Source organism: Choloepus didactylus, chromosome 1, assembly GCF_015220235.1.
Source record: "Choloepus didactylus isolate mChoDid1 chromosome 1, mChoDid1.pri, whole genome shotgun sequence".
Lineage (NCBI taxonomy): Eukaryota > Metazoa > Chordata > Mammalia > Pilosa > Megalonychidae > Choloepus > Choloepus didactylus.
The window spans coordinates 17,373,451-17,400,136 of NC_051307.1; the positions used below are offsets into that span (position 1 = coordinate 17,373,451).

A 26,686-nucleotide genomic window follows, 5' to 3' on the forward strand; every position below is an offset into this window, starting at 1 on the left:
CTCTTGAGGGATGGCACGCACTGGTGACGTAGCATGGCATTCCCTCAGCAGAGGTCCTGGAGGATTGTGGCTGGGAGGGGGGACCCACTCGGAGAACCCAGGGACGCTATACCAAGTCTGGTGGTTTGTGGGAAAGTGAGAGAGAGGGTCTGGGGCTGAACTGAAATGAAGGCTTAGACTCTTGGGGCGGCCTTGAATCTCTGGGAAGCTGGGGGATTTGAATATTAAAGCTGCCCTTCCTCCCTGGCCATCAGGACAAATGCCCCACATTCAGGGCAGACAGCTCCAGCAACACACCCAAACTGAGTTCTCCAACTGAACCCCACAAGAATCATTTCCCCATATACTGCAGGGACAAGGTTGAGAACTGACTTGAGGGGTACAGGTGACTCATAGATGCCATCTGCTGGTTAGTTAGAGAAAGTGTACACCACCAAACTGTGTTTCTGAAAATTAGATTGGTATCCTTTTTTTTTTACAACTTGAAAGAACCCTATCACACAAAGCAAATGCCAAGAGGCCAAAAACAACAGAAAATCTTAATGCATATGATAAAACCAGATGATATGGAGAATCCAATTCCAAACACCCAAATCAAAATATCAGAAGAGACACAGTACTTGGCACAATTAATCAAAGAATTACAATCGAGGAATGAAAACATGGCAAAGGATTTAAAGGACATCAAGAAGACCATGATCCAGGATATAAGCAACATAAAGAAAACCCTAGAAGAGCATAAAGAAGACATTTCAAGAGTAAATAAAAAAATAGAAGATCTTATGGAAATAAAAGAAACTGTTGGCCAAATTAAAAAGACTCTGGATATTCACAATACAAGATTAGAGGAAGTTGAACAATGTCTCAGTGTCCTAGAATTTCACAGAACAGAAAATGAAGGAATAAAAGAAAGAATGGAGAAAAAAATAAAAAAAAATCAAAATGGATCTCAGGGATATGATAGATAAAATAAAACATCCAAACTTAAGACTCATTGGTGTCCCAGAAGGGGAAGAGAAGGGTAAAGGTCTAGAAAGAGTATTCAAAGAAATTGTTGGGGAAAACTTCCCAAATCTTCTTCACAATATAAATACACAAAGCATAAATGCCCAGCAAACTCCAAATAGAATAAATCCAAATAAACCCACACCTAAACATATTCTGATCAGACTGTCAAATACTGAAGAGAAGGAGCAAGTTCTGAAAGCAGCAAGAGAAAAGCAATTCACCACATACAAAGGAAACGACATAAGACTAAGTTGTGACTACTCAGCAGCCACCATGGAGGCGAGAAGGCAGTGGCATGACATATTTAAAATACTGAGAGAGAAAAATTTCCAACCAAGAATACTTTATCCAGCAAAACTCTCCTTCAAATTTGAGGGAGAGCTTAAATTTTTCACAGACAAACAAATGCTGAGAGAGTTTGCCAATAAAAAACCTGCCCTACTTCAGATACTAAAGGGAGCCCTACCAACAGAGAAACAAAGAAAGGAGAAAGAGATATAGAGAATTGTAACAGACATAAATAGAACCTTGCATCCCAAATCACCAGGACACTCATTTTTCTCTAGTGATCACGGATCTTTCTCCAGAAGGGACCATAAGCTGGGACATAAAACAAGCCCCAATAAATTAAAAAAAAAAATTGAATATACTCAAAGCACATTCTCCAACCACAATGGAATACAAATAGAAGTCAATAATTTTTGAATTGTAACTCCACTATTTACTTCCTACATGATATAAAATACACAAACTCTAAGGACAAATCAGTGGTTTTGGACTCAATGTAAAATATGTAATTTTAGACAACTATATAAAGGTGGGGGAATGGAGGAGTATAGGAACATAGTTTATGTGTCCTATTGAAGTGAAGGTGGTATCAAAGAAAAACAAGATTGCTATGGATTTAAGAGGTTAATTTTAAGCCCCACAGTAAACACAAAGAAATTATCATAGAATATGACCATAGAGATGAAAAGTAGAGTATGGGTTAAGAGAAATGAGGGAAGGGGCAATGGGGAGTTAAGAAATGAGTGTAGGGTTGCTGTTTGAGGTGATAGTAATGGTTGGTGGGAAAGAGCATTACAACATTCCAAAGGTGATTAATCTCACTAATGGAATGCTAGGGAGGGGGTGGAATGGGAAGATCTAGGCTGTATATATGTTTTCACAATTGAAAAAAAAAAAAAAAAAAAGGCAGTCTAAATAGATGACAATTGAATGCCAAGGATGAACCTGGATGGGATCGGCAGATGGAGGAGAGGAGGCTCAAAGGGTCACAGTTGAGACATAAGGAAAAGGAAATATAGACTGTAAGCTTTGTGTCATTGTTGAATCTCTTGTACTTCTTAGCTGTGCTTAATGGGATTGCATAAAAGAATGTTCTTGTTCATGTCAAGTGTATATGTGAATTATAGTGTTTGTTCAATGATGTGTGCAGCTAGCTCTCATATGTTCAGAAGACAGAGCAATAGATGATGGATGATAGATAGGGAGGGAGGGAGGGAGGGAAAGAAATAGCAATTTGACAGCATGTTAAAATTGGTGGATTGGGCTATCAGGGGAGGGGGTCACGGTATGATGGCATTCTGTGTATGGGGTTAGTACTGTTTTTGCAACTGTTCCTATAACTTTGAATTTATTTCAAAATAAGAAAAAGTGGGGTGGGATGGAGGGGATGATTTAGATGTTCTTTTTCACTTTTATCTTTTATTCTTATTTTTATTCTTTCTGGTGTAAGGGAAATGTTCAAAAATAGATTGGGGGGATGAATGCACAACTATCTGATGGTACTGTGAACAGATGATTGTACACCATGGATGATTGTATGGCATGTGAATATACCTCAATAAAACTGAATTTTACAATAAGGTAAAAAAGAAAAATAAAGGCTACTGGGTTGCAGTTCAACAGTTTCAGGTAATTCCTTCTAGCTATTCCAATACACTAAACACTAAAAAGGGATCTATATAATACATATGAATAACCTCCAAAATGACCTCTCAACTCCAACAGCCACTGAAACTTTATTTTGTTTCATTTCTCTTCCCCCTTATGGTCCAAGACGGCTTTCTCAATCCCATGATGCCAGGGCCAAGATCATCCCCACAAGTCATGTCCCACATTACCAGGGAGATTTACATCCCTGGGAGTCATGTCACACATAGCGGGGAAGGCAGTGAGTTTACCTGCACAGTTGGCTGAGAGAGAGAGAGGACACATCTGAGCAACAAAAGAGATTCTCTGGTGGTGACTCTTAGGCACAATTTTAAGTAGGCTTAGCTTCTCCTTTGCAGTAACAAACTTCATAAGGGCAAGCCCCACGATAGAGGTCTCAGCCTTCTAAATTGGTAGCCCCCAATGTTTGTGAAAATATCATTAATTCCCCAGGTGGGAAAATTTAATATTCCCATATTTCCCCCCAGTCCCTCAAAGGGGCTTTGCAAATACATCTTTATTCTGTGTCCAAATTACTCTGAGATGTACTGTGGCTTCACACCAACCTGTAGAAACCAAACAGATTTCACTCCTTATTTAATGTTCCATGTAATTATCTTGTTTGAATAAACTGACCATTAAATTAAAAAAAAAAAAAGAGTCAATGATTATATCCCTGATATGATGTGGATCCATATCATATCCATAAGGTCTGACTGTCCTATGTCCTTGGGGATTAGGGACACTACAAAATGGCAGAGAACAAGGAAAATGGCCCTGCCATCCAAGTCAAGTAATAGAGTAAGTATACGCCTAGGAACTAAGTTGGGTTAACTGAAGAATTCCTGTTTAATTTAATTTATCCATTTTTTATTGTAAAAATTTGACAGTGTAAATTATGTATGAAACTTATGCAGATCCGGTTTTCCAGGGTGTGCAGCATAGAGATTGTTTTTTTCTGAATGTGCCTGTATCCCAAGATCTGAAGGGGAAGGTATTAGAAATAATGTAATCTGGATAGAAGATCAATTTCAATAATCTAGGGACATTGTAGCCTGAAGGCAGATGTTGTCAGTGATAATTAAAGGCAAAGTGTCTATTCCAAGGAATACCTGAAGTAGAATTTAGAATTTTGAATTTCAAGAATGACAGAAAGGAAAAAATTAAAGGGAAAAAATGGAATGTGATTTATATTCTTTTTCCATATAGTTGAGGATAAAATACAGCAGATTGATTAGATTAGACCAGTGCTCAGTATCAGAAAAAATCAGTAGGAAAATTCCTCAAATGAAGGAATAATATCCAATAATAAAAGTTCTCTGTAAGAGAAATAGGTATCTTTGTGAAAATCCCTGTACAACCCATTCATAAAAGTCCTGCACCAGCACTCCTTTCCTTGCTATCAAAATTGAGCATCCACTAGAAGTAATGATCTTCCTGAGTTTCTCCTTTCTTCCATCTTTGAATTTATGGCTTCTTCATACAAATTAATTTTAAAGTTGAGAGCCTATCTAATTATGAACTTGGTGATTTAAATAAAATAGTGGTAAGTTATCTAAGGAAAAGAAAATCTCATTTTTTTTTTTTTTTTTTGACTTCTTGTATGGTGTTGGAAATGTTGTATGTTGAATAAATGTGAGAAGAAAGTTTATGTTTGAGGTTGGATATCTATTAAAAGAAGCCTATTTCTCGATGTAAGATCTCTTAGTTTGCCAGGGCTGCTGTCACAATACCACAGAATGTGTCACCTTTAATAACAGGAATGCAATTGACTCACATTTTTGAGGCTCTAGGTCCAACAGTAAGGTATCTGCAGGCCATGGTTTCTTCTAGTCTGTAGCATTCTGGTTTTGGCTGAAACTCTGCCTTTATCACATGGCAATCTGTCTCTCTCTGACTCCTCATCTGTCTCTTCCTGATCATCATCCCCTTACAAGGATTCCAGTCACAATGGATCAAGGCCCACCCTCATTCAGTTCGGACTCACCTTAACTGATAACATATTCAAAGTTCCTGTTAACAAAAAGGTTCACATCCACAGGACCAGAGCTTAGGGCTTGAACATGTCTTTTGTGAGGGACTTTTTCCACTCCCCCCCTGCCCCACACACAGGATTTCTGGACTTTGACACTATGAATATATTTGACTGGATTATCTTGGTTGTTGGTGGGGGGCTTGTTTGTTTGTTAATTTGTGCATTGTACAGTGCTTAGCAGCATCCCTAGTGTCTACCCACCAGATGCCAGTAGCACCACCGTGGCACAGTTTTGATGCTGAGAATCAAAATATTCTTGAGACTTTGCCCAATGTCTCCTGTAGTACAAAAGCAGCCAGAGTTCAGAATCACTGATATAGAGACACCAATAGCTCCATCGTTTCCATTTGTATTTAGAGTGGAAATAAGATGAACACTAAAGTGAGGCTGTAAAATGGTAGATAGATGGGAAGACTAGATCCCCTTCATTTGGGAGAGACACTTGATTTGAGTAAAGGGTTGATACTAAGAAAAGAACCCCCTCTGATTTATCTTTGTAAACATCCAGTTCCCAAGACAGCACTTGGCTTATGGTGTGTGCTCAGTGTAAGTGAAATTCAGCAGAGTTTCCAAGGAATGCCTAAGAAGGCAAACAACGAAACTGAGTAGGTAGGTATTATCACTTTAAAATTATGTATGGAGATGGGAAATCCAAAATAGAAAAATCATAGAGTGGATGAATGAAAATGGAATATTTTGACTGGAAGAGTGGATGTAGTAAGTGGATTTGGGGTCCTGCTCTTCAGCTCAAATGTGGTATTAAAACTCCAGGACTAGTTTTAGGGATACAGGGCTTCTGGGATACTGGCAACTGTGGGTTAGGGGAGCTGAACATTGTTTTTCCATCCATCCATATACTGCGATAGCAGTGAGGAAAAGGCATCCTACAGGACTGATGGCAGATCTAAGTCTTGATGTGTCAATAGAAGGTATGTAGCTAAGTGTTGAGGGTAGCAAAAAAAATATTAATGGTAGATGGTGGGACACTAACATTCCTCTTTTATGTTGAAAAGAGTAAGTGCAGTAGAGTAGATTAGTGAGAAGAAAGGAAAAATATACTACCAAAATCATGATGAAAATTTGTGGAAAATATTTGTGTAAAAGATTGAGGACTTTTGGTAAAGGGTAATTTTGAAAACTTTGAATAGTAGAGTAATATGTATGTGTGTGTATATAGATATACATATATATGTAATTACAGAACAAAACTTCATGTTCTAGTTCATAAAACATAAGTTGAAGGTGAGTTAATAGTCATCTACTTTCCTTTAGCATCTGAGCTAAATGTGCAAGGAACAGTAGTGAAAGAAGGAAAATAATGCTTTATTAATTTCTAGGAATGCATCTGTTTAAGAGAATGCAAAATTCTGATACAATCTGCATTGCAGAAAAGAGCTTAAGTTTCTGATCTAACTGAAGTTTTGGCTTCATCTTCCAAATTAAGTCAATTAGGCTTTAAGAGAGTCCACATCCTAATTATTTTTGCAACAGCAAAAAATGTGGGAGTAAAGGAGGGCTTCCCTGTCTCCTAGGATGTCAGTTTTCTTGGCATAGGAAAAGAGGATATGCATGAAAAAGGTTCACTTACATATAGCACACTGTTTTCACATACATAAACCAAAAGGAATCCACCGGATGTCCTTGTCTTTGAATGCTCAAATGTTGAACTGTTTCTTGAACTTTGAGGAGAGTTGAGCAAGGGTTAAGTGGGGAAATGCAATGTAGATCTAAGAAGTGTGGCAAGTTGTTGGAATAGTTCAAGAAAGATCAAAGCATTCCCTTCTTCCATTTTAGGAAAGAGGAAACAGTAAATTGGGCAAAATTTCCCTACATCACCTCAAGCCTGGTATGTAAGATTATATAATTGCAGACAGGAGATTTAGGAAATGGATGTCCATTATAATTCAGACATGTGACTCAAGTAAGACAAACACTGCAGAGCAAATTAAGGTCACACTCTCTAAACAAAACTGGAGTCTCCAAACTTATGGCTCATTTTTAGCAAACTATTATTGTCACCAATGACTGGTACATAGTAGTTTAAATATTTGCTGGCCAAGTCAGAGCAGGAATGACATGCTCTGCCAATTTCTGACAGTATATAAAGGTCTCAGGGAGGTGGAAGACATTGACACTTCAGAACCTTCCTCCTGCAACCCTATCGACATCCCTCATCTTGAGAACATGTGTTGTAACTACTACGGCAACTCCTGTGGCTACGGCTGCGGCTCTGGCTGTGGCTACGGCTGTGGCTCTGGCTGTGGTTATGGCCCCTATTATGGCTATGGCTCTGGCTGTGGCTATGGCTGTGGATACGGCTCTCGCTATGGCTGTGGCCTGGGCTGTGGCTATGGCTGTGGCTATGGCTCTGGCTGTGGCTATGGCTGTGGATACGGCTCTCACTATGGCTGTGGACTGGGCTGTGGCTATGGCTGTGGCTACGGCTCTGGCTGTGGCTACGGGTGCTGTGGCTACCGGCCCTATGCCTGCAGAGGATGTTATTCTTCTTGCTGCTAGAACATCACTGTATGAGCACCAATTGCTTTTGAAATGACACTGCTAGGGATAATGCTGATGCCAGACCCTGTATCCCAAGATTTCTATATCCAAAATCCCATACTTGCCTGAGGCTCTGTCTGCATGTACCCATCTTAGAATGGCATTTATTTGGCCAGTGGCTGCACTTGGACTTCTCATTATTTTCCAATGTTAACCTTTTCACCACTAGTTTTTGAGTCTCCCTTATGATTGTAACATACTACAGTTGGGGACATTCCTTATTCTCAATAAAAATCATTCTTTGTTGCTAACAAATCTTTGTGTAATTTATTGTGAATTACTAATTTCAGTGGGGTTATGGCCACTTTTTGATTATTGGAGGTTGGTGGTTATTGCATATCTGACAGTTATCTTCCTAAAGTTTCCAAAGTTTGTTTCACTGATTCAGAATGACTTTTTTTTGGTTGCAATTTTATTGAAATGTAGTTACATACCATATAATCATCCAAAGTGTACAATCAGTTGCTCAATGTATCATAATATAGTTGTGCTTTCATCACCACAGTCAATTTTTGAACATTTTAATTACTCCCCCAAAATAAGAATAAAAATAAAAATAAAAATAAAAATGAACACCTAAAACAACCCATCCCCCCCTATTATTAATTAACCATTTTTGTCCCCATTTTTCTACTCATCTGTCTGTAAACTGGACAAAGGGAATGTGAGCCACAAGGTTTTCACAATCACATGGTCACACCTTAGAAGATATACAGTTATAAATTCGTTTTCAGGAATCAAGGCTACCAGGTTGCAGTTCAATAATTTTAGGTATTTCCTTCTAGCCACTCCAACACACCAAAAACTAAAAAGGGATATCTATATTATGCATAAGAATAACCTCCAGAATGAGCTCTTGACTCTATTTGAAATCTGTGAGTCCCTGAAACTTTGCTTTGTTTCATTTCTTTTCCACTTTTTGGTCCAGAAGGCTTTCTCAATCCCACGATGCTGGGTCCAGACTCATCCCAGGGAGTCATATTCCACATTGTCAGGGAGATCCACACCCCTGGGAGTCATGTCCCACAGAGCGGGTAGGGCAGAGAGTCCAGCTGCAAAGGTGGCTTAGAGAGAGAGATGGCAATCTTTGAAAATTGAGCAAACAATATGTTGGCTGAATCTTGGGTTCTTTATTGATACACTACAATAATTTCTTCTTATTCCTGTGTCATAAATAATGTCTTCCCCAACTATTTCTCATATCCTACATAGTCAGGCACACAAATATCCAGGCACAAATCACAGAGTACTTCAGAACCATGCTCTGGAACTGACACTAGTGTCTAGAATAGAGATAGAGGGAAAAAAAGAAGAGTGTCACCTATTCAGGAGCTTAATGCAAAAGTTAACAAGGATGGGAGATGAGGCCTGAGTGTTTAAAGGAGTAATTGAATGAAGAGATAGTCTAGGGTTATTGATAAGTTCTAATCAGATTTGTGTGTTTATCATGAGGAGTAAAAACCTAAGGAAAGTGTAAGTTAGAAGAGAAAGATATTATCATGACATCTAGAGATGATTTAATTGCAGTCATCTCTGCATATTTTGAGGATGAGAAATTTGATTTATGTACTTATTCAACAAATGTATATAATATTTTCAATGGGCAGCATTCTAGACACAGTGAATACAAAAGGACAATTATATGAATGTCACTGCTCTCTGGGTGTTTACATTGAGTATGTAGAGATAAAAACATAAAATCTATTTGTGATAAATTCATTTGAGAAAAATGCTATGGAGGGAGTAAAACAGTGTAATGAGGAGGAGAGTAAATACTGAAGTGTTAGATAAATAATTCATGGAATTGTTAAGTTAGTACTGACATTTGAATTGAGATCTGATGGAAAAAGATGGCCATTATAAAATGAGACTAAAAAGGGTGGTTGCAAGTGCAAAGGGTATGAGCATGTTCATTAGAGCTAGGGATGGTCACATGGTTTCAACTTTTTCAGTTGCCTCACAGGGGCTCTCTTTGGATGGGGAGAGATATGACAATGGATGAAAACCTGGTCCAGCTGCTTCTTGGTTTCAGAACACAGAGCACTGGATGATGTCTTAGACTTTGCATTTAGTGTCCTTTACCCATCTGAACAACATAAATTTAACATTTAAATGTTAAAATAGAAAAGAAGTCTTTTCAGATTCAGTGAAAATCATGTTTCAATCAGCAGTAATAAAGGAGTCTCTGTCTTCTATCCTTGTCATGCCCACTGCATGAAGTTGGTCACTCTGAGGTCCCCGGAGCTAGGAAAAACCCCCAAATGGGGAATAACAAGGAAGATGGCCCCCACTTCAGGGTCAGAGCTGGAGGAAGACTATGCTCAGGAAATAATTTGGGCTATCTGGAAAACATGTGTTTGACTTAATTTTCCCCATTTTTTAGTTAGAAAAGTATGACTGAGTGCAAATTATGTTCCAGACTGTGCTCAGATCTGGTTATCCAGGGTGCACAGAATAGAAATGGGTTTTGACTTGATGAGCCAGGATCTAGAGATCAGAAGGGAGAGGTGTTAGAAATAATGCAATCTGAATAGAAGGTTAATTCCAAAAATCTAGTGGCATTGCAGCCTGAAATTAGGTGTTGGCAGTGATAATGAAAGGAAAAGTGTCTATTCTAGGGAATTTGTGAAGTAGAATTTATAGTTTGGAATTTCAGGAATGATAGAAAGGAAAGAAATCAAAGGACAGAAATGGATTGGTGATTTATTTTCTTTATCCTTGTTATTAAGAGTAAAATACATCACAGCGATTAAATTAGATCAGTGACCAATATCAGAAAATGGCATTGGAAATTCTCAACTGAAAGACAAATATCTAATAATGAAAGTTAACTGGATATAAAATCAGCAGTGTTGTGCAAACCCCTGTTGATGGCATTCAACAAAGTACTGACCAACCACTCATTCCTTTCTTGTCAAAATTTGAGAGTCCACTACAAGAAATGATCTACCTGAGTTGTATTCCCTTCCAGCATGGATTTCGTGGATGTTTTATGGATGTTGAACTGTTCTTGAACTCCGAGGAAAGTTGAATAAGGGTGAAGTGAGGGTGAGAAGCATAGCAAGTAGTTGCAATGGTTCAAGAAAGATCAAAGCTTTCCCTTCCTTTTCCCATTTTAGGAAAGAGGAAAGAGGAAAAGTTGCAAAATTTTCATACATTTGCCCAAACCCTTGATATAAAGTTATATTATTGTGACAGGAGGTTTCTGAAATGGATATCAGTTTTAATTTGGGGCACATGACTTGATTAAGAAAATTACTTGACAGAGCGAGGTAAAATGATGTTCTCTAAATAAACTGGAGTCTCCAAAATTCATTTTTCACAAATTATTACTGTCAATAGTGACTGGCTCATAATAATTTAAATACTTGCTGGCCAAGTCAGAGCAGGAATGGCATGCTCTGCCAATGCTGAAAGTATATAAAGGTCTCAGGGAGGTGGAAGACATCGACACTTCAGAACCTTCCTCGTGCAACCCTCTTGACATCCCTCATCTTGAGAACATGTGTTGTAACTACTACGGCAACTCCTGTGGCTACGGCTGTGGATACGGCTGCGGCTATGGCTGTGGCTATGGCCCCTATTATGGCTGTGGCTATGGCTGTGGCTCTGGCTGTGGCTACGGATGCTGTGGCTACTGGCCCTATTGCTACAGAAGATGTTATTCTTCCTGCTGCTAGAATATCACTATCTGAGCTCCAATTGATTTGCAAATGACAATTCTAGGGAAACCCTGTACCCCAAGATTTCTACATCTAAAATTGCATGCTTGACTGAGACTGTACCTTCTAGTATCTGTCTTAATTGGTATTTAGGTGGCTAGCAGCTGCATGGCATCCTCTCATTATTTTCCAATGTTAGCCTTTTCTCCTCAGTATCTGATTCTTTGTTATGACTGTGTTGATGAGTTTTGCACCCTACAGTTGAGGATATCCAGTATTATCAATAAAAATGGTTCTTTGTTTATAACAAATCCTTGTGTGCTTTCTCATCAGTTACTAATATTTATGTTTTACGGCAGCTTTGAAAATTAGGCAAGCAATATGCTGGCTCATCCTTGGGTTCTTCATTGATATAATACGAACATTTCTTCTTATGCCTGTATCCTAAATAACGTCTTCTCCACCTATTGCTCATATCCTAACTTACATGGCACAATACCCCCAGGCACCTATCACAGAGTGCTTCAGAATTGTGCTACGGAAATGGTGTTCATGTCTAGAGTGGAACTAGAGGGGCAAAAAAGAGGACGGATGACACCTATTCAGTAGATTTTGACAAAAGTCTAAAGGATATGAGATTAGACCTGAGTGTACAAAGGAGTAATTGAATGGAAAAGATAGTCCAGGGTTACTGATAAAATAGAAAGAGTCTTGGGTGGTAAGGATAAAGAGTAAAAACCTAAAAAAGTGTAAATTAGAGAGAAACATATTATCATGGAATCTAGATTTGATTTTTTTTGCAAGCATCTTTGCATATTTTGAATGAATACATAAAGAGTTTCCTTGGGAAGCAATCCCAACAATGAGTATAGAGAAGAAAAAATATGTATGATTAGGTTACTGTTCTATGGGTGTTTGAATTGAATAAGTAAAGATCAAAAATTAAAACTAATTGAGATAAATTCATTTGAGATGATTGATATAGAGGGAATAAAACCATGTAATGAGAAGGAGAATATGCATTGACATATTAGAGAGATAGTTCGGGGAGTTATTTAGAAATTGTGCCATTTGAACTGAGATTTATTATAAAAAGATGCCTGTTGCAAAGAAAGACTAAAAAGGACAGTAGCAAGTACGAAGGGGATGGGCACGTTTGTCAAGTGTTAGGTATGTTGAGGTCGGTTGGAAAAGAGCAAGGCCCAGTGCCATGCAGTCTCTTTGGACTGGGGCAGATATGACACTGGATTCAAAGTGTGGTATATCTGTCTGCTTGGCTTTCCAATTTGGAGGGACTGACGCATTGTTGAGTTTTGCCTTTATTGTCCTTTCCTCATCTGACCCACCAGAACCTTAACATTTAAATTTTTCAACAGATAAATCTTTTTCAGATTCAGTAAAACACATGTTTCCAAGAGTAGTAAATGAGTCATTGTCTCTTATCTATGTCACACAACACTGCATAGAATTGGAAACTCTCTGGTCCATGGGGCTAGGAATCTCTGCAAAATGGCAATCAGGAAGATGGCCCTGTCATCAAAGTCAGCCCAGGCCCCAATTTAGGCTAACTAATGAAAATTTGTTTGATTTCATCTATTCACTTTTTATTGGAAGAATATGATTCTGTGCAAATTAGTTCCCAGACATTGTATTCAGAGCTGGTTTTCCTGGGTGTTCAGGATAGAGATTGTTTTTGCCTTGTTGGGCCAGTATCCAGACATCAGAAGAGAAAGGTATTAGAAATAATACAATGTAATAGATGTTTATCTCAATAATCCAGGCACATGATAGACTGGAGATGGTTGTTGACTATGATAAAGAAAGACAAAGTGTCTATTCGGGGAATTCATGAACTAGAATTTATAGTTGTGAATTTCAAGAATGTCAAGAAAGTAAAGAAACCAAAGGGGAAAAATGGAATTGACATTTATTTTGTTGTCCTTATTTTTAAGGATGAAATACAGCAGCATGATAAAATTAGACCAGTGACCCGTTTCAGGAAAAATTCAGTAGGAAAACTTCTTAACTGAAAGAAAAATATCCAAAAATGAAATTTTCAAAATGAAATTTGTGGCTTTGTGTAAACCCTATTGAAGGAAGTCAATAAATTACTGGAACAACCGTCATTCCTTTCTTGTCAAAATTCAATTATCCTATAGGAATGAACTTCCCGAGTTTGTATTCCTTTCCAACTAGGATTTCATGGATATTTTAATAGAAAATAATTTTATAGTTTAGTGCCTTGCTGATTCTGAGAATGGTGATTTAAATAAAATTTAGAAAAGTAAGAGAAAGAAAAGAAAATTTCTCTTTTTTGTGAGTGTGATTGTGTGTTTGATGATAGAAAGGCTGGATATTGAGTATAGAATGAGAAAAAAGGGTATATATGGATTTGGAGATCTATATATACAAGTTCATTTGTAGATGCAGTGTATCTTAGTTTGCCAAGGTTGCTATCCCAAATACCATAGAATGGGTCAGGCTAATAACAGGAAGTTATCGTCTCTCACTTTTGGAGGCTGGAATTCCAACATCACCAGATGGCAGTCCATGCTTTCTTCTGGTCTGTAAGATTCTGGTGCTGGCTCAATCTCTGCCTCCATCACATAGCAATCTGTCTTTCTCTGTCTCCTCCATTGCATCTTCCTGATCACTCACCTCCTTATAAGGTCATAATAGACCAAGGGTACCATCATGCAATTTGGCTTCACCTTACTAATAACATATTCAGAGTTCCTATTTACAGATGGGTCTACACAAACAAGATGGGGGCTCAGGACTTGAACATGTATTTGATGAGGACTTGATTCAATTCACAGCATAGTGTTTCTCAATTTTGGCATTATTGATATTTCCAATTGGATATTTCTTTGTTTTGGGGTCTTTGTTTGTTTTGTGCATTGTAGGATGGTAAATAGTATCCCTGGTGTCTACCCACTAGATACCAGTAGCACCACACCTCCAAATAGTGAGAATCAACAATTTCTACAGTCATTGCCTAATGTCTCCAGGAGAGTGAAATTGTCCTGGGTTCAGAACACTGATATAGAAACAGCAATAGCTCTATTGTTTCTATTTTTTCTGGCAGTGTGGAAATAAGACGACCCATAAAGTGAGAATATAGAAAGGTAGTGTGGTTCTGAGGTGGGGACTAGATTCCTTTCTTTTTTTTTTTTTTTTTTTTTTTTTTTTTTTTTCCTTAATTCCTTTCTTTTAGGAGAGACACTTGATTTGTGCAGGTGCTTGATGTTGAGACAAGAACCATGTTATTTATATTTCCAAATGTCCAGTTGTCAAGGCAGATTTTGCCTATGGCTGAGACTCAGTGTCTATAAAATTCAGGTGAGGTGTTCAAAGTATGCCTCACCAAGGTATATTATTTTAAGTATTATTTTAAAATTATTATTCCAGACGGAAAAAACACAGTATATAAAAATCATGGATATTGGATGGTTGAGAAAAATTTGAATATTTGAATGGAAGAGCAGATGTGATTTGTGGTCCTGTGCTTCTGCCTAAATATGATGTTAGAATCCAGAACTAGATTTTAGGTATACAGTTTTGCAGGGATGGTAGCAAGATGCAGGTGGGAGAACATGACTTTATTTTTACATCCCTCTGCATCCAGTGATAGAAGTGAGAGAAGGCATCCTGCAGGAAGTGATGGCAGATCTAAGTTTTGATGTATTAATAGAGTTGAGGGTAGGAAGAAAAATATTAATGGCAGAAGGAAGGATACTCACATTCCTCTTTTTTATATTAAAGAGATTAAGTGTGGTAGATAGAGAGTAGTGAGAAGGAAGGAAAAACATTATTTTTCCAAAATCATGATGAAAATTTTTGGTAAATGAGTAATTTTGAAAACTTTGAATAGAGGAGTGAAATGTACATGTAATAATAGGAAAAAACTTATTTTTGTCCTATTTGATGTTATGAGATGTTAGGAGTTGAAGGCTGGCTTTAGATCAGCATCCTATAAGACATCCATTCTCCTTCAGCTTCTGAGCTAAGCGTGCAAGGAACACTAGTTATGGGAGAAGAAAATAATGTGTTATTAGATTCTTGGAATGTACCAACATATCATGATGCAAGATTCTGATACAATCTGCATTGGAGCAAAGAGCTTAAGCTTCTGGTCCCACTGAAATTTTTGACTTCTTCATCCAAATTGAGTTGGTTAAGCTTCAAGAGGCTCCACATCCCAACTGCTTGTATAAGCACAAAAAGTTGAAAGAGAACAGGGCACCCGTTGACTCTTCACCTCCTTAGTATATTTGGTATATGGAAATAGGAAAAGTAAGAAAAAGAATCACTTACATATAACAGAGTGTTTCCACAGCCATGAGGAATAATAGACCCACAGGGTGTCCATGATTTTGCATTCTCAGATGTTGAACTGTTCTTAGACTTTAAGGAGAGTTGAGCGAGGGTGAAGTGGTGAACTGCAGGCTGGATGCTAGAAGTGTGGCTAGTAGTTGATATGATTTAAAAAAGAAACAAAAGAGTATTCCTTCCTTATTCCATCTTAGGAAAGGAGAAGGAAAAAAGGTACAAAATTTCCCTATGTCCCCTCAAAGCTTTCTTATATAAGATTATATAATTAGCGAGAGGAGGTTTGGGAAGTGGATATCAGTGTTACTTTTTGGCACATGATTTAAGAGAATTCTTTGGCAGAGCATATTAAAATGATGCTCTCTAAAAATCCTGGAGTCTCCAACACAATGAGCTCTTTTGAATCAACCTGTTATTGTCAACAGTGACTGGAACCTAATAGTCTACATGTTTGCTGGCCAAGTCAGAGCTGGAATGGCATGCCCTGCCACTTTCTGGTAGTATATAAAGGTCTCAGGGAGGTGGAAGCCATCAGCACTTCGGAACCCTCTTGACATCCCTCATCTTGAGAACATGGGTTGTAACTACTACGGCAACTCCTGTGGCTACGGCTGTGGCTATGGCTGTGGCTATGGCCCCTATTATGGCTATGGCTCTGGCTGTGGCTATGGCTGTGGCTACGGTTCTCGCTGTGGCTATGGCTGTGGATACGGCTCTCGCTATGGCTGTGGCCTGGGCTGTGGCTATGGCTCTGGCTGTGGCTATGGCTGTGGATACGGCTCTCACTATGGCTGTGGCCTGGGCTGTGGCTATGGCTGTGGCTACGGCTCTGGCTGTGGCTACGGATGCTGTGGCTACCAGCCCTATTGCTACAGAAGATGTTATTCTTCCTGCTGCTAGAACATCACTATCTGAGGACTGTTTGCTTTGCAAATAACAATTCTAGGGAAACTTGTGATGCTAGTCCCTGTACCCCAAGATTTCTATATCAAACATTGCATGCTCAACTGAGAATGTACCTTCTCGTATCTGGCTTAATTGGCATTTATGTGGCCAGCAGCTGCATGGCATCCTCTCATTATTTTCCAATGTTATCCTTTGCTTCTTAATATCTGATTCTTTGTTATGACTGTATTGATGACTGTTGCATCCTACAGTTGGGGATATCTCTTATTCTCAATAAAAATGGTTCTTTGTTTATAACAATCTTTGTGTACTTTCTCATGAGTTACTCATACTCATGTGTTATGGCTGCTTTGAAAATTAGGCAAGGAATATGCTGGCTCATCCTTGAGTTCTTCATTGATATAATATGAACATTTCTTATGCCTGTATGTTTCCTAAATAATGTTTTCTCCACCTGTTTCTCCTATCCTATCCTTTCCAGCACATGTACCCCCAGGTTCCTATCACAGAATGTTTCAGAATTGTGCTATGGAAATTGTGCTCGTGTCTAGAGTGAAACTAGAGGGGTGAAAAAATAGGGCGAATGACACCTCTTCAGGAGTTTTTGACAAAAGTCTGAATGAAATAAGATTAGACCTCTGTGTTCAAAGGAGTAATTGAATGTAAAGATAATCCAGGGTTATTGATAAAGTAGAAACAGTCTTGGGTGGTAATTATGAAGAGTAAAAACCTAAGGAAAGTGTAAATTAGAAGAGAAATATACTATCATGCCATCTAGATTTGATTTTTTTGCAGGCATCTTTGCCGAATTTGAAGTTGAGAAAATGTATTTATTTAGCAAATACATATAAATATTTTCAATGGGAAGCAATGCCAACAATGAGAACAGAGAATAAAAAAGTATTTATGAATAGTTTATTGGTCTATGAGTGTTTATATTCAATAAGTACAGACAAAAAATAAAAACTAATTGAGATACATTCATTTGGGATGACTGATACAGAGGCAATGAAACCATGTAATGAGAACAAGAGTATGTATTGAAGTATTAGAGAGAGAGTGCAGGGAGTTATTTTGAAACTGACATTTGAGTGGAGATTTGGTTATAAACAGATGCCTGTTACAAGGAAAGACTAACTAGGACAGTAGCAAGTGCAAAGGGGATGAGCACAGCCATTAAGTGCTACGTATGGTCAGCTAGTGTCACACTGTTTTTGGTTGGAAAAGAGCAGGGCCCACCCAGTGCCTCGCAGGGACTCTCTTTGGATTTGGGCAGATATGTCAATGGATTCAAAGCCTGGTGTATCCGTTTGCTTGGCTTTCTGAACCGAAGGACTGATGTTTTGTTGGGTTTTACCTTTCCTCATCCGACCAACCAGAACTCTAACATTTAAATCTTACAACAGATAAAGTCTTTTCATATCCTGTTTCAAAGAGTAGTAAATGAGTCACTGTGTCATATCTATGTCATGCATCACTCCCTAAAATCAGAATCTCTGTGGTCCTTGGGGCTAGGAATCCCACAACATGGCCATCAGGAAGATGTCCCTGTCATCAAAGTCAGTGTTGGAGCGATGCTATGTCCAAGATACAATTTAGGCTAACTAATGAAAATTTGTTTCACTTAATCTATCCACTTTTTATTGGAACAATATGACTGCAGGCAAATTAGTTCCCAGACATTGTACTCAGCATTGGTTTTCCTGGGTGTTCAGAATAGAATTGTTTTTGCCTTGTTGGGCCAGTATCCAGATATCAGATGGGACAGGGATTAGAAATAATACAATCTGGTAGAAGATTATTTCAAAAATCCAGGCACAGGATAAACTGGAGGTGGTTGTTGACAGTGCTAAGGAAAGACAAAATGTCTATTCCAGCGAATTCATGAACTAGAATTTATAGTTGTGAATTTCAAGAATGACAGAAAAGAAAAGAAAAGAAAGGGAAAAAAAGGAATTGAGATTTCTTTTCTTTATCCTTATTGTTAAGGGTGAAATACAGCAGAGTGATAAGATTAGATCAGTGACCCATATCAGGAAAAATTCAATAGGAAATTTTTTTCAACAGAAAGAAAAATATCTAATAATGAAATTCTTCTTAAAATGAAATTGGCAAGTTTGTGTAAATCCCTATTGAAGGTATTCAATAAATTACTGGAGCAACACGTCTTCTTTTTTTGCCAAAATTTGAGTATCGTATAGAAGTGACCTTCCTGAGTTTGTATTCCTTTCCAACTTGGATTTCATGGATAGTTTAGTAGAAAATAATTGTATAGTTTAGAGCCTAGTTGATTCAGAAAGTGATTATTTAAATAGAATTTAGACAAGTAAGAGAAGAAAAGAAAATCTCTATTTTTTATGTATATTTGATGATAGAAAGATTGGATAGTGAGTATAGAGGGAGAAGAAAGGATATATTTGGATCTGGACATCTATAAATGAAGTTAATTTATAGATGCAGTGTATGTTAGTTTGCCAAGGCGACTGTCCCTAATACCACAGAATGGGTCAGCCTAATAACAGGAATTTATTGTCTCTCAGTTTTTGAGGCTGGAATTCCAACATCACCAGATGTCAGTCCATGCGTTCTTCTGGTCTGTAAGATTCTGGCGCTGGCTCAATCTCTGCCTCCATCACATGGCAATCTGTCTTTCTCTGTCTCCTCCATTGCATCTTGCTGATCACTCACCTCCTTATAAGGTCATAATAGACCAAGGCTCACCATCATTCAATTTGGCTTCACCTTACTAATAACATATTCAAATTTCCTGTTTACAGATGGGTTTACACAAACAGGATGGTGGCTCGGTACTTGTACATGTATTTGATGAGGACTTGATTCAATTCACAGCACAGTGTTTCTCGATTTTGGCATTATTGATATTTCCAATTGGATATTTCTTATTTTTGGGGTCTCTGTTTGTTTTGTGCATTGTAGGATGGTTAGTAGTATCCCTGGTGTCTACCCACTACATGCCAGTAGCACCACATATCCAAATAGTGAGAAACAACAATTTCTCCAGTCATTGCCTAATGTCTCCAGGAGAGTGAAATTGTCCTGGGTTCAGAACACTGATATAGAAACAGCAATAGCTCTATTGTTTCTATTTTTTTCTGGTAGTGTGGAAATAAGATGATCCATAAAGTGAGAATATAGAAAGGTAGTGTGATTCTGAGGTGGGGATTAGACTCCTTTCTTTTAGGGGAGACACTTGATTTGTGCAGGTGCTTGATGTTGAGACAAGAACCATGTTATTTATATTTCCAAATGTCCAGTTCTCAAGGCAGATTTTGCCTGTGGCTTAGACTCAGTGTCTATGAAATTCAGGTGAGGTGTTCAAAGTGTGCCTCACCAAGGCAAGGCAAACTTGGTTGCATACGTATTATTTTAAAATTATTATTCCGGACGGAAAAAACACAGTATATAAAAATCATGGATATTGGGTGGTTGAGAAAAATTTGAATATTTGAATGGAAGAGAAGATGTGATTTGTGGTCCTGTGCTTTTGCCTAAATATGATGTTAGAATCCAGAACTAGATTTTAGGTATACAGTTTTGCAGGGATGGTAGCAAGATGCAGGTGGGAGAACGTGACTTTGTTTTTACATCCCTCTGCATCCTGTGATAGAAGTGAGAGAAGGCATCCTGCAGGAAGTGATGGCAGATCTAAGTTTTGATGTATTAATAGAGTTGAGGGTAGGAAGAAAAATATTAATGGCAGAAGGAAGGATACTCACATTCCTCTTTTTTATAATGAAGAGATTAAGTGTGGTAGATAGAGAGTAGTGAGAAGGAAGGAAAAACATTATTTTTCCAAAATCATGATGAAAATTTTTGGTAAATGAGTAATTTTGAAAACTTTGAATAGTGGAGTGAAATGTACATGTAATAACAGGAAAAAACTTATTTTTTTCCTATGTTATGCTATGAGTTGTTAGGAGTTGAAGGCTGGCTTTTGATCAGTTTCCTAAAAGACATCCATTCTCCTTCAGCTTCTGAGCTAAGCGTGCAAGGAACACTAGTTCTGGCAGAAGAAAATAATGTGTTATTAGATTCTTGGAATGTACCCACATATCATGATGCAAAATTCTGATACAATCTGCATTGGAGCAAAGAGCTTAAGTTTCTGGTCCCACTGAAATTTTTGACTTCTTCATCCAAATTGAGTTGGTTAAGCTTCAAGAGGCTCCACATCCCAACTGCTTGTATAAGCACAAAAATTTGAAAGAGACCAGGGCACCCGTTGACTCTTCACCTCCTCAGTATATTTGATATATGGAAATAGGAAAAGTAAGAAAAAGAATCACTTGCATATAACATAGTGTTTCCACAGCCATGAGGAATAACAGACCCACAGGGTGTCCATGATTTTGCATTCTCAGATGTTGAACTGTTCTTAGACTTTAAGGAGAGTTGAGCGAGGGTGAAGTGGTGAACTGCAGGCTGGATGCTAGAAGTGTGGCTAGTAGTTGATGTGATTTAAAAAAGAAACAAAAGAGTATTCCTTTCTTATTCCATCTTAGGAAAGGAGAAGGAAAAAAGGCAAAAAAATTTCCCTATGTCCCCTCAAAGCTTTCTTATATAAGATTATATAATTAGGGAGAGGAGGTTTGGGAAGTGGATATCCGTTTTACATTTTGGCACATGATTTAAGAGAATTCTTTGACAGATCATATTAAAATGATGCTCTCTAAAATTCCTGGAGTCTCCAACACAATGAGCTCTTTTGAATCAACCTGTTATTGTCAACAGTGACTGGAACCTAATAGTTTACATGTTTGCTGGCCAAGTCAGAGCTGGAATGGCATGCCCTGCCACTTTCTGGCAGTATATAAAGGTCTCAGGGAGGTTGAAGACATCAGCACTTCAGAACCTTCCTTGCACAACCCTCTTGACATCCCTCTTCTTGAGAACATGGGTTGTAACTACTACGGCAACTCCTGTGGCTACGGCTGCGGCTATGGCTGTGGCTATGGTCCCTATTATGGCTATGGCTCTGGATGTGGCTGTGGCTGTGGCTGTGGCTACGGTTCTGGCTGTGGCTATGGCTCTCGCTATGGCTGTGGCCTGGGCTGTGGCTATGGCTGTGGCTACGGCTCTGGCTGTGGCTACGGATGCTGTGGCTACCAGCCCTATTGCTACAGAAGATGTTATTCTTCCTGCTGCTAGAACATCACTATCTGAGGACTGTTTGCTTTGCAAATGACAATTCTAGGGAAACTTGTGATGCTAGTCCCTGTACCCCAAGATTTCTATATCAACATTGCATGCTCAACTGAGAATGTACCTTCTAGTATCTGGCTTAATTGGCATTTATGTGGCCAGCAGCTGCATGGCATCCTCTCATTATTTTCCAATGTTAGGCTTTTCTTCTTAATATCTGATTCTTTGATGACTGTATTGATGACTGTTGCACCCTACAGTTGGGGATATCTCTTATTCTCAATAAAAATGGTTCTTTGTTTATAACAATCTTTTTGTACTTTCTCATGAGTTACTCATACTCATGTGTTATGGCAGCTTTGAGAATTAGGCAAGCAATACGCTGGCTCATCCTTGAGTTCTTCATTGATATAATACGAACATTGCTTCTTATGCCTGTAAGTTTCCTAAATAATGTTTTCTCCACCTGTTTCTCATATCCTATCTTTTCCAGCACACGTACCCCCAGGCTCCTATCACAGAATGTTTCAGAATTGTGCTATGGAAATTGCGCTCTTGTCTAGAGTGGAACTAGAGGGCTGAAAAAAGAGGACGATTGACACCTCTTCAGGAGGTTTTGACAAATGTCTAAATGAAATAAGATTAGACCTCTGTGTTCAAAGGAGTAATTGAATGTAAAGATAATCCAGGGTTATTGATAAAGTAGAAACAGTCTTGGGTGGTAATTATGAAGAGTAAAAACCTAAGGAAAGTGTAAATTAGAAGAGAAATACACTATCATGCCATCTAGATTTGATTTTTTTGCAGGCATCTTTGCCGAATTTGAAGTTGAGAAAATGTATTTATTTAGCAAATACATATAAATATTTTCAATGGGAAGCAATGCCAACAATGAGAACAGAGAATAAAAAAGTATTTATGAATAGTTTATTGGTCTATGAGTGTTTATATTCAATAAGTACAGACAAAAAATAAAAACTTATTGAGATACATTCATTTGGGATGACTGATACAGAGGCAATGAAACCATATAATCAGAACAAGAGTATGTACTGAAGTATTAGAGAGAGAGTGCAGGGAGTTATTTTGAAACTGACATTTGAACGGAGATTTGGTTATAAACAGATGCCTGTTACAAGGAAAGACTAACTAGGACAGTGGCAAGTGCAAAGGGGATGAGCACGGCCATTAAGTGCTAGGTATGGTCAGCTAGTGTCACACTGTTTTTGGTTGGAAAAGAGCAGGGCCCACCCAGTGCCTCGCAGGGACTCTCTTTGGATTCGGGCAGATATGTCAATGGATTCAAAGCCTGGTGTATCTGTTTGCTTGGCTTTCTGAACCGGAGGACTGATGTTTTGTTGGGTTTTACCTCTAGTGTCCTTTCCTCATCCGACCAACCAGAACTCTAACATTTAAATCTTACAACAGATAAAGCCTTTTCATATCCTGTTTCAAAGAGTAGTAAATGAGTCACTGTGTCATATCTATGTCATGCATCACTCCCTAAAATCAGAATCTCTGTGGTCCTTGGGGCTAGGAATCCCACAACATGGCCATCAGGAAGATGTCCCTGTCATCAAAGTCAGTGTTGGAGCGATGCTATGTCCAAGATATAATTTAGGCTAACTAATGAAAATTTGTTTCACTTAATCTATCCACTTTTTATTGGAACAATATGACTGCAGGCAAATTAGTTCCCAGACATTGTACTCAGCATTGGTTTTCCTGGGTGTTCAGAATAGAATTGTTTTTGCCTTGTTGGGCCAGTATCCAGATATCAGATGGGACAGGGATTAGAAATAATACAATCTGGTAGAAGATTATTTCAAAAATCCAGGCACAGGATATACTGGAGGTGGTTGTTGACAGTGGTAAGGAAAGACAAAATGTCTATTCCAGCGAATTCATGAACTAGAATTTATAGTTGAGAGTTTCAAGAATGACAGAAAAGAAAAGAAACTAAAGGGAAAAAATGGAATTGAGATTTCTTTTCTTTATCCTCATTGTTAAGGATGAAATATAGCAGAGTGATAAGATTAGATCAGTGACCCATATCAGGAAAAATTCAGTAGGAAAATTTGTCAACTGAAAGAAAAATATCTAATAATGACATTCCTCTTAAAATGAAATTGGCAGGTTTGTGTAAATCCCTATTGAAGGTATTCAATAAATTACTGGAGCAACATGCCTTCCTTTTTTGCCAAAATTCGAGTATCGTATAGAAGTGACCTTCCTGAGTTTGTATTCCTTTCCAACTTGGATTTCATGGATAGTTTAGTAGAAAATAATTGTATAGTTTAGAGCCTAGTTGATTCAGAAAGTGATTATTTAAATAGAATTTAGACAAGTAAGAGAAGAAAAGAAAATCTCTATTTTTTATGTATATTTGATGATAGAAAGATTGGATAGTGAGTATAGAGGGAGAAGAAAGGATATATTTGGATCTGGACATCTATAAATGAAGTTAATTTATAGATGCAGTGTATGTTAGTTTGCCAAGGCGACTGTCCCTAATACCACAGAATGGGTCAGCCTAATAACAGGAATTTATTGTCTCTCACTTTTGGAGGCTGGAATTCCAACATCACCAGATGGCAGTCCATGCGTTCTTCTAGTCTGTAAGATTCTGTCGCTGGCTCAATCTCTGCCTCCATCACATGGCAATCTGTCTTTCTCTGTCTCTTCCATTGCATCCTGCTGATCACTCACCTCCTTATAAGGTCATAATAGACCAAGGCTCACCATCATTCAATTTGGCTTCACCTTACTGATAACATATTCAGAGCTCCTGTTTACAGATGGATTTATACAAACAGGATGGGGGCTTGGTACTTGAACATGTACTTGATGAGGACTTGATTCAATTCACAGCACAGTGTTTCTTGATTTTGGCATTATTGGTATTTCCAATTGGATATTTCTTTGTTTTGGGGTCTTTGTTTGTTTGTTTTGTGCATTGTAGGATGGTTAGTAGTATCCCTGGTGTCTATCCACTAGATGCCAGTAGCACCACATCTCCAAATAGTAAGAATCAACAATTTCTGCAGTCATTGCCCAGTATCTCCAGGAGAGTGAAATTGTTCCGGATTCAGAACATTGGTATAGAAACAGCAAAAGCTCTATTGTTTCTATTTTTCTGGTAGTGTGGAAATAAGATGACCCATAAAATGAGGCTGTAAAAAGGTAGTGTGTCTCTGAGGCAAGGAGTAGATCCCCTTCTTTTAGGAGAGACACTTGATTTGTGCAGGTGGTTGATGCTGAGACAAGAACCATTTGTTATTTATATTTCCAAATGTCCAGTTCTCAAGACATACTTTGCCTATGGCTTGTACTCAGTGTCTATGAAATTCAGCTGAGGTGTTCAAAGAATGCCTTGCCAAGGAATAATAAGATTGGTTAGGTAGGTATTATTATTTTAATATTATTTTCTAAGATGGAAAAAACACAATTTATAAAAATCTTAGATTCTTTGGTGGGTGAGTAAAAATTGAATATTTTCACTGGAATAGGGGATGTGGATTTGTGGTCCTTTTCTTCTGCCTAAATATGATGTTAGAACTCTAGAACTAGATTTTAGGGATGCAGGTTTGCTTAGATAGCGGCAAGCTGCAGACGGGAGAAACTGACATTGTTTTTACATCCCTCCATATTCTGCAATAGCAGTGAGAGAAGGCATCCTGCAGGAAGTGGTGGCGGATCCGAGTTTTGATGTATTAATAGAACGTGTTTAGCTAAGAGTTGAGGGTAGGAAGAAAAATATTAGTGGCATAAGGAAGGATAATCGGATTTCTCTTTTTTTATATTGAAGAGATTAAGTGTGGCAGAGGACAGTAGTGAAAGAAAGGAAAACATTTTTCCAAAATCATGATGAAAAATTTTGGTAAATAAGTAATTTGAAAACTTTGATTAGTGGTGTGAAATGTACATATAATTACAGGAAAAAACTTATTTTTGTGCTAATTTATGCCATGAAAGTGTTAGGAGTTGAATATTGGCTTTTACTTCAGCATCCATTCCTCTTCAGCTTCTCAGCTAAATACATAAGGAACAGTAGTAATGGGAGAGAAAATATTGCTTTATTATATTCTTGGAATGTACCCACATATCATGGTGCAAAATACTGATACAATCTGCACTGGATAAAACAGCTTAAGTTTCTGGTATAACAGAAATTTTCAGCTTCCTCATCCAAATTATGTTGGTTAAAGAAGAGGCTCCACATCCCAATTTCTTGTATAATTAAAAAAGTATGAAAGAGAAGGTTTCCATGACTCTTCAGAACACCCACTAGGTGTCCTTGACTTTGAATTCTCAGACGTTGAACTGTTCTAACACTTTGAGGAGAGTTGAGCAAGAGTGAAGTTGAGAAGTGAAGGCTGGGTGTGAGAAGTGTGGCTAGTAGTTGCAATGATTAAAAAATAGTCAAGAGTGTACCCTTCTTTATTCCATTTTAGGAAAGGGGAAAGAAAAAAAAAAGGTACAAAATTTACTTATATCCCCTGAATGCTTTGTTATATAAGATTATATAATTAGTGATAGGAGGCTTGGGAAATGGATATCTGTTTTACTTTAGGGCACATGATTTGATTGAGACAATTCTTTGGCAAAACATATTAAAATGATTCTTTCTAAACAGAGCTGGATTCTCCAACACAATGAGCTCATTTGAATCAAACTGTTATTGACAACAGTGACTGGTATATAACAGTTTACATGTTTGTTGGCCAAGTCAGGTAAGGAATGGCATGCTCTGCCAATTTCTGACAGTATATAAAAGTCTCAGGGAGGTGGAAGACATCAGCACTTCAGAACCTTCCTTGTGCAACCCTCTTGACATACCTCTTCTTGAGAATATGTGTTGTAACTACTGCAGCAACTCCTGTGGCTATGGCTGTGGCTATGGCTGTGGATATGATTCTGGCTGTGGCTATGGCTCTGGCTACGGGTGCTGTGGATATCGGCCATATTGCTACAGAAGATGTTATTCTTCTTGCTGCTAAGACATCACTGCAGGGACCTCTTTCCTATAATATGAACTTTCCAAGGCCATATATGTTTCCAGGTCTCATGAAACCATCAGATTTCA

General features: G+C 38.1%; 3 protein-coding genes across 3 annotated transcripts; all 3 read left to right on the plus strand.

Annotated features, from left to right (window-relative positions):
• Nucleotides 1-7,162: 7,162 nt before the first annotated feature.
• On the plus strand, nucleotides 7,163-11,217 carry LOC119544446 (keratin-associated protein 6-2-like). Its single transcript, XM_037849969.1, has 2 exons — nucleotides 7,163-7,443; nucleotides 11,058-11,217. The coding sequence occupies exons 1-2, from the start codon at nucleotides 7,163-7,165 to the stop codon at nucleotides 11,215-11,217; spliced, it is 441 nt and encodes a 146-aa protein (XP_037705897.1).
• A 4,887-nt stretch (nucleotides 11,218-16,104) lies between these two features.
• On the plus strand, nucleotides 16,105-16,431 carry LOC119544532 (keratin-associated protein 6-2-like). Its single transcript, XM_037850020.1, has one exon. It carries the CDS (start codon nucleotides 16,105-16,107, stop codon nucleotides 16,429-16,431), a length of 327 nt encoding a protein of 108 aa, XP_037705948.1.
• Nucleotides 16,432-21,351: 4,920 nt separating this feature from the next.
• Nucleotides 21,352-26,600, plus strand: LOC119544614 (keratin-associated protein 6-2-like). Its single transcript, XM_037850109.1, has 2 exons — nucleotides 21,352-21,566; nucleotides 26,474-26,600. Exons 1-2 carry the CDS (start codon nucleotides 21,352-21,354, stop codon nucleotides 26,598-26,600), a joined length of 342 nt encoding a protein of 113 aa, XP_037706037.1.
• The last annotated feature ends 86 nt before the right edge of the window (nucleotides 26,601-26,686 follow it).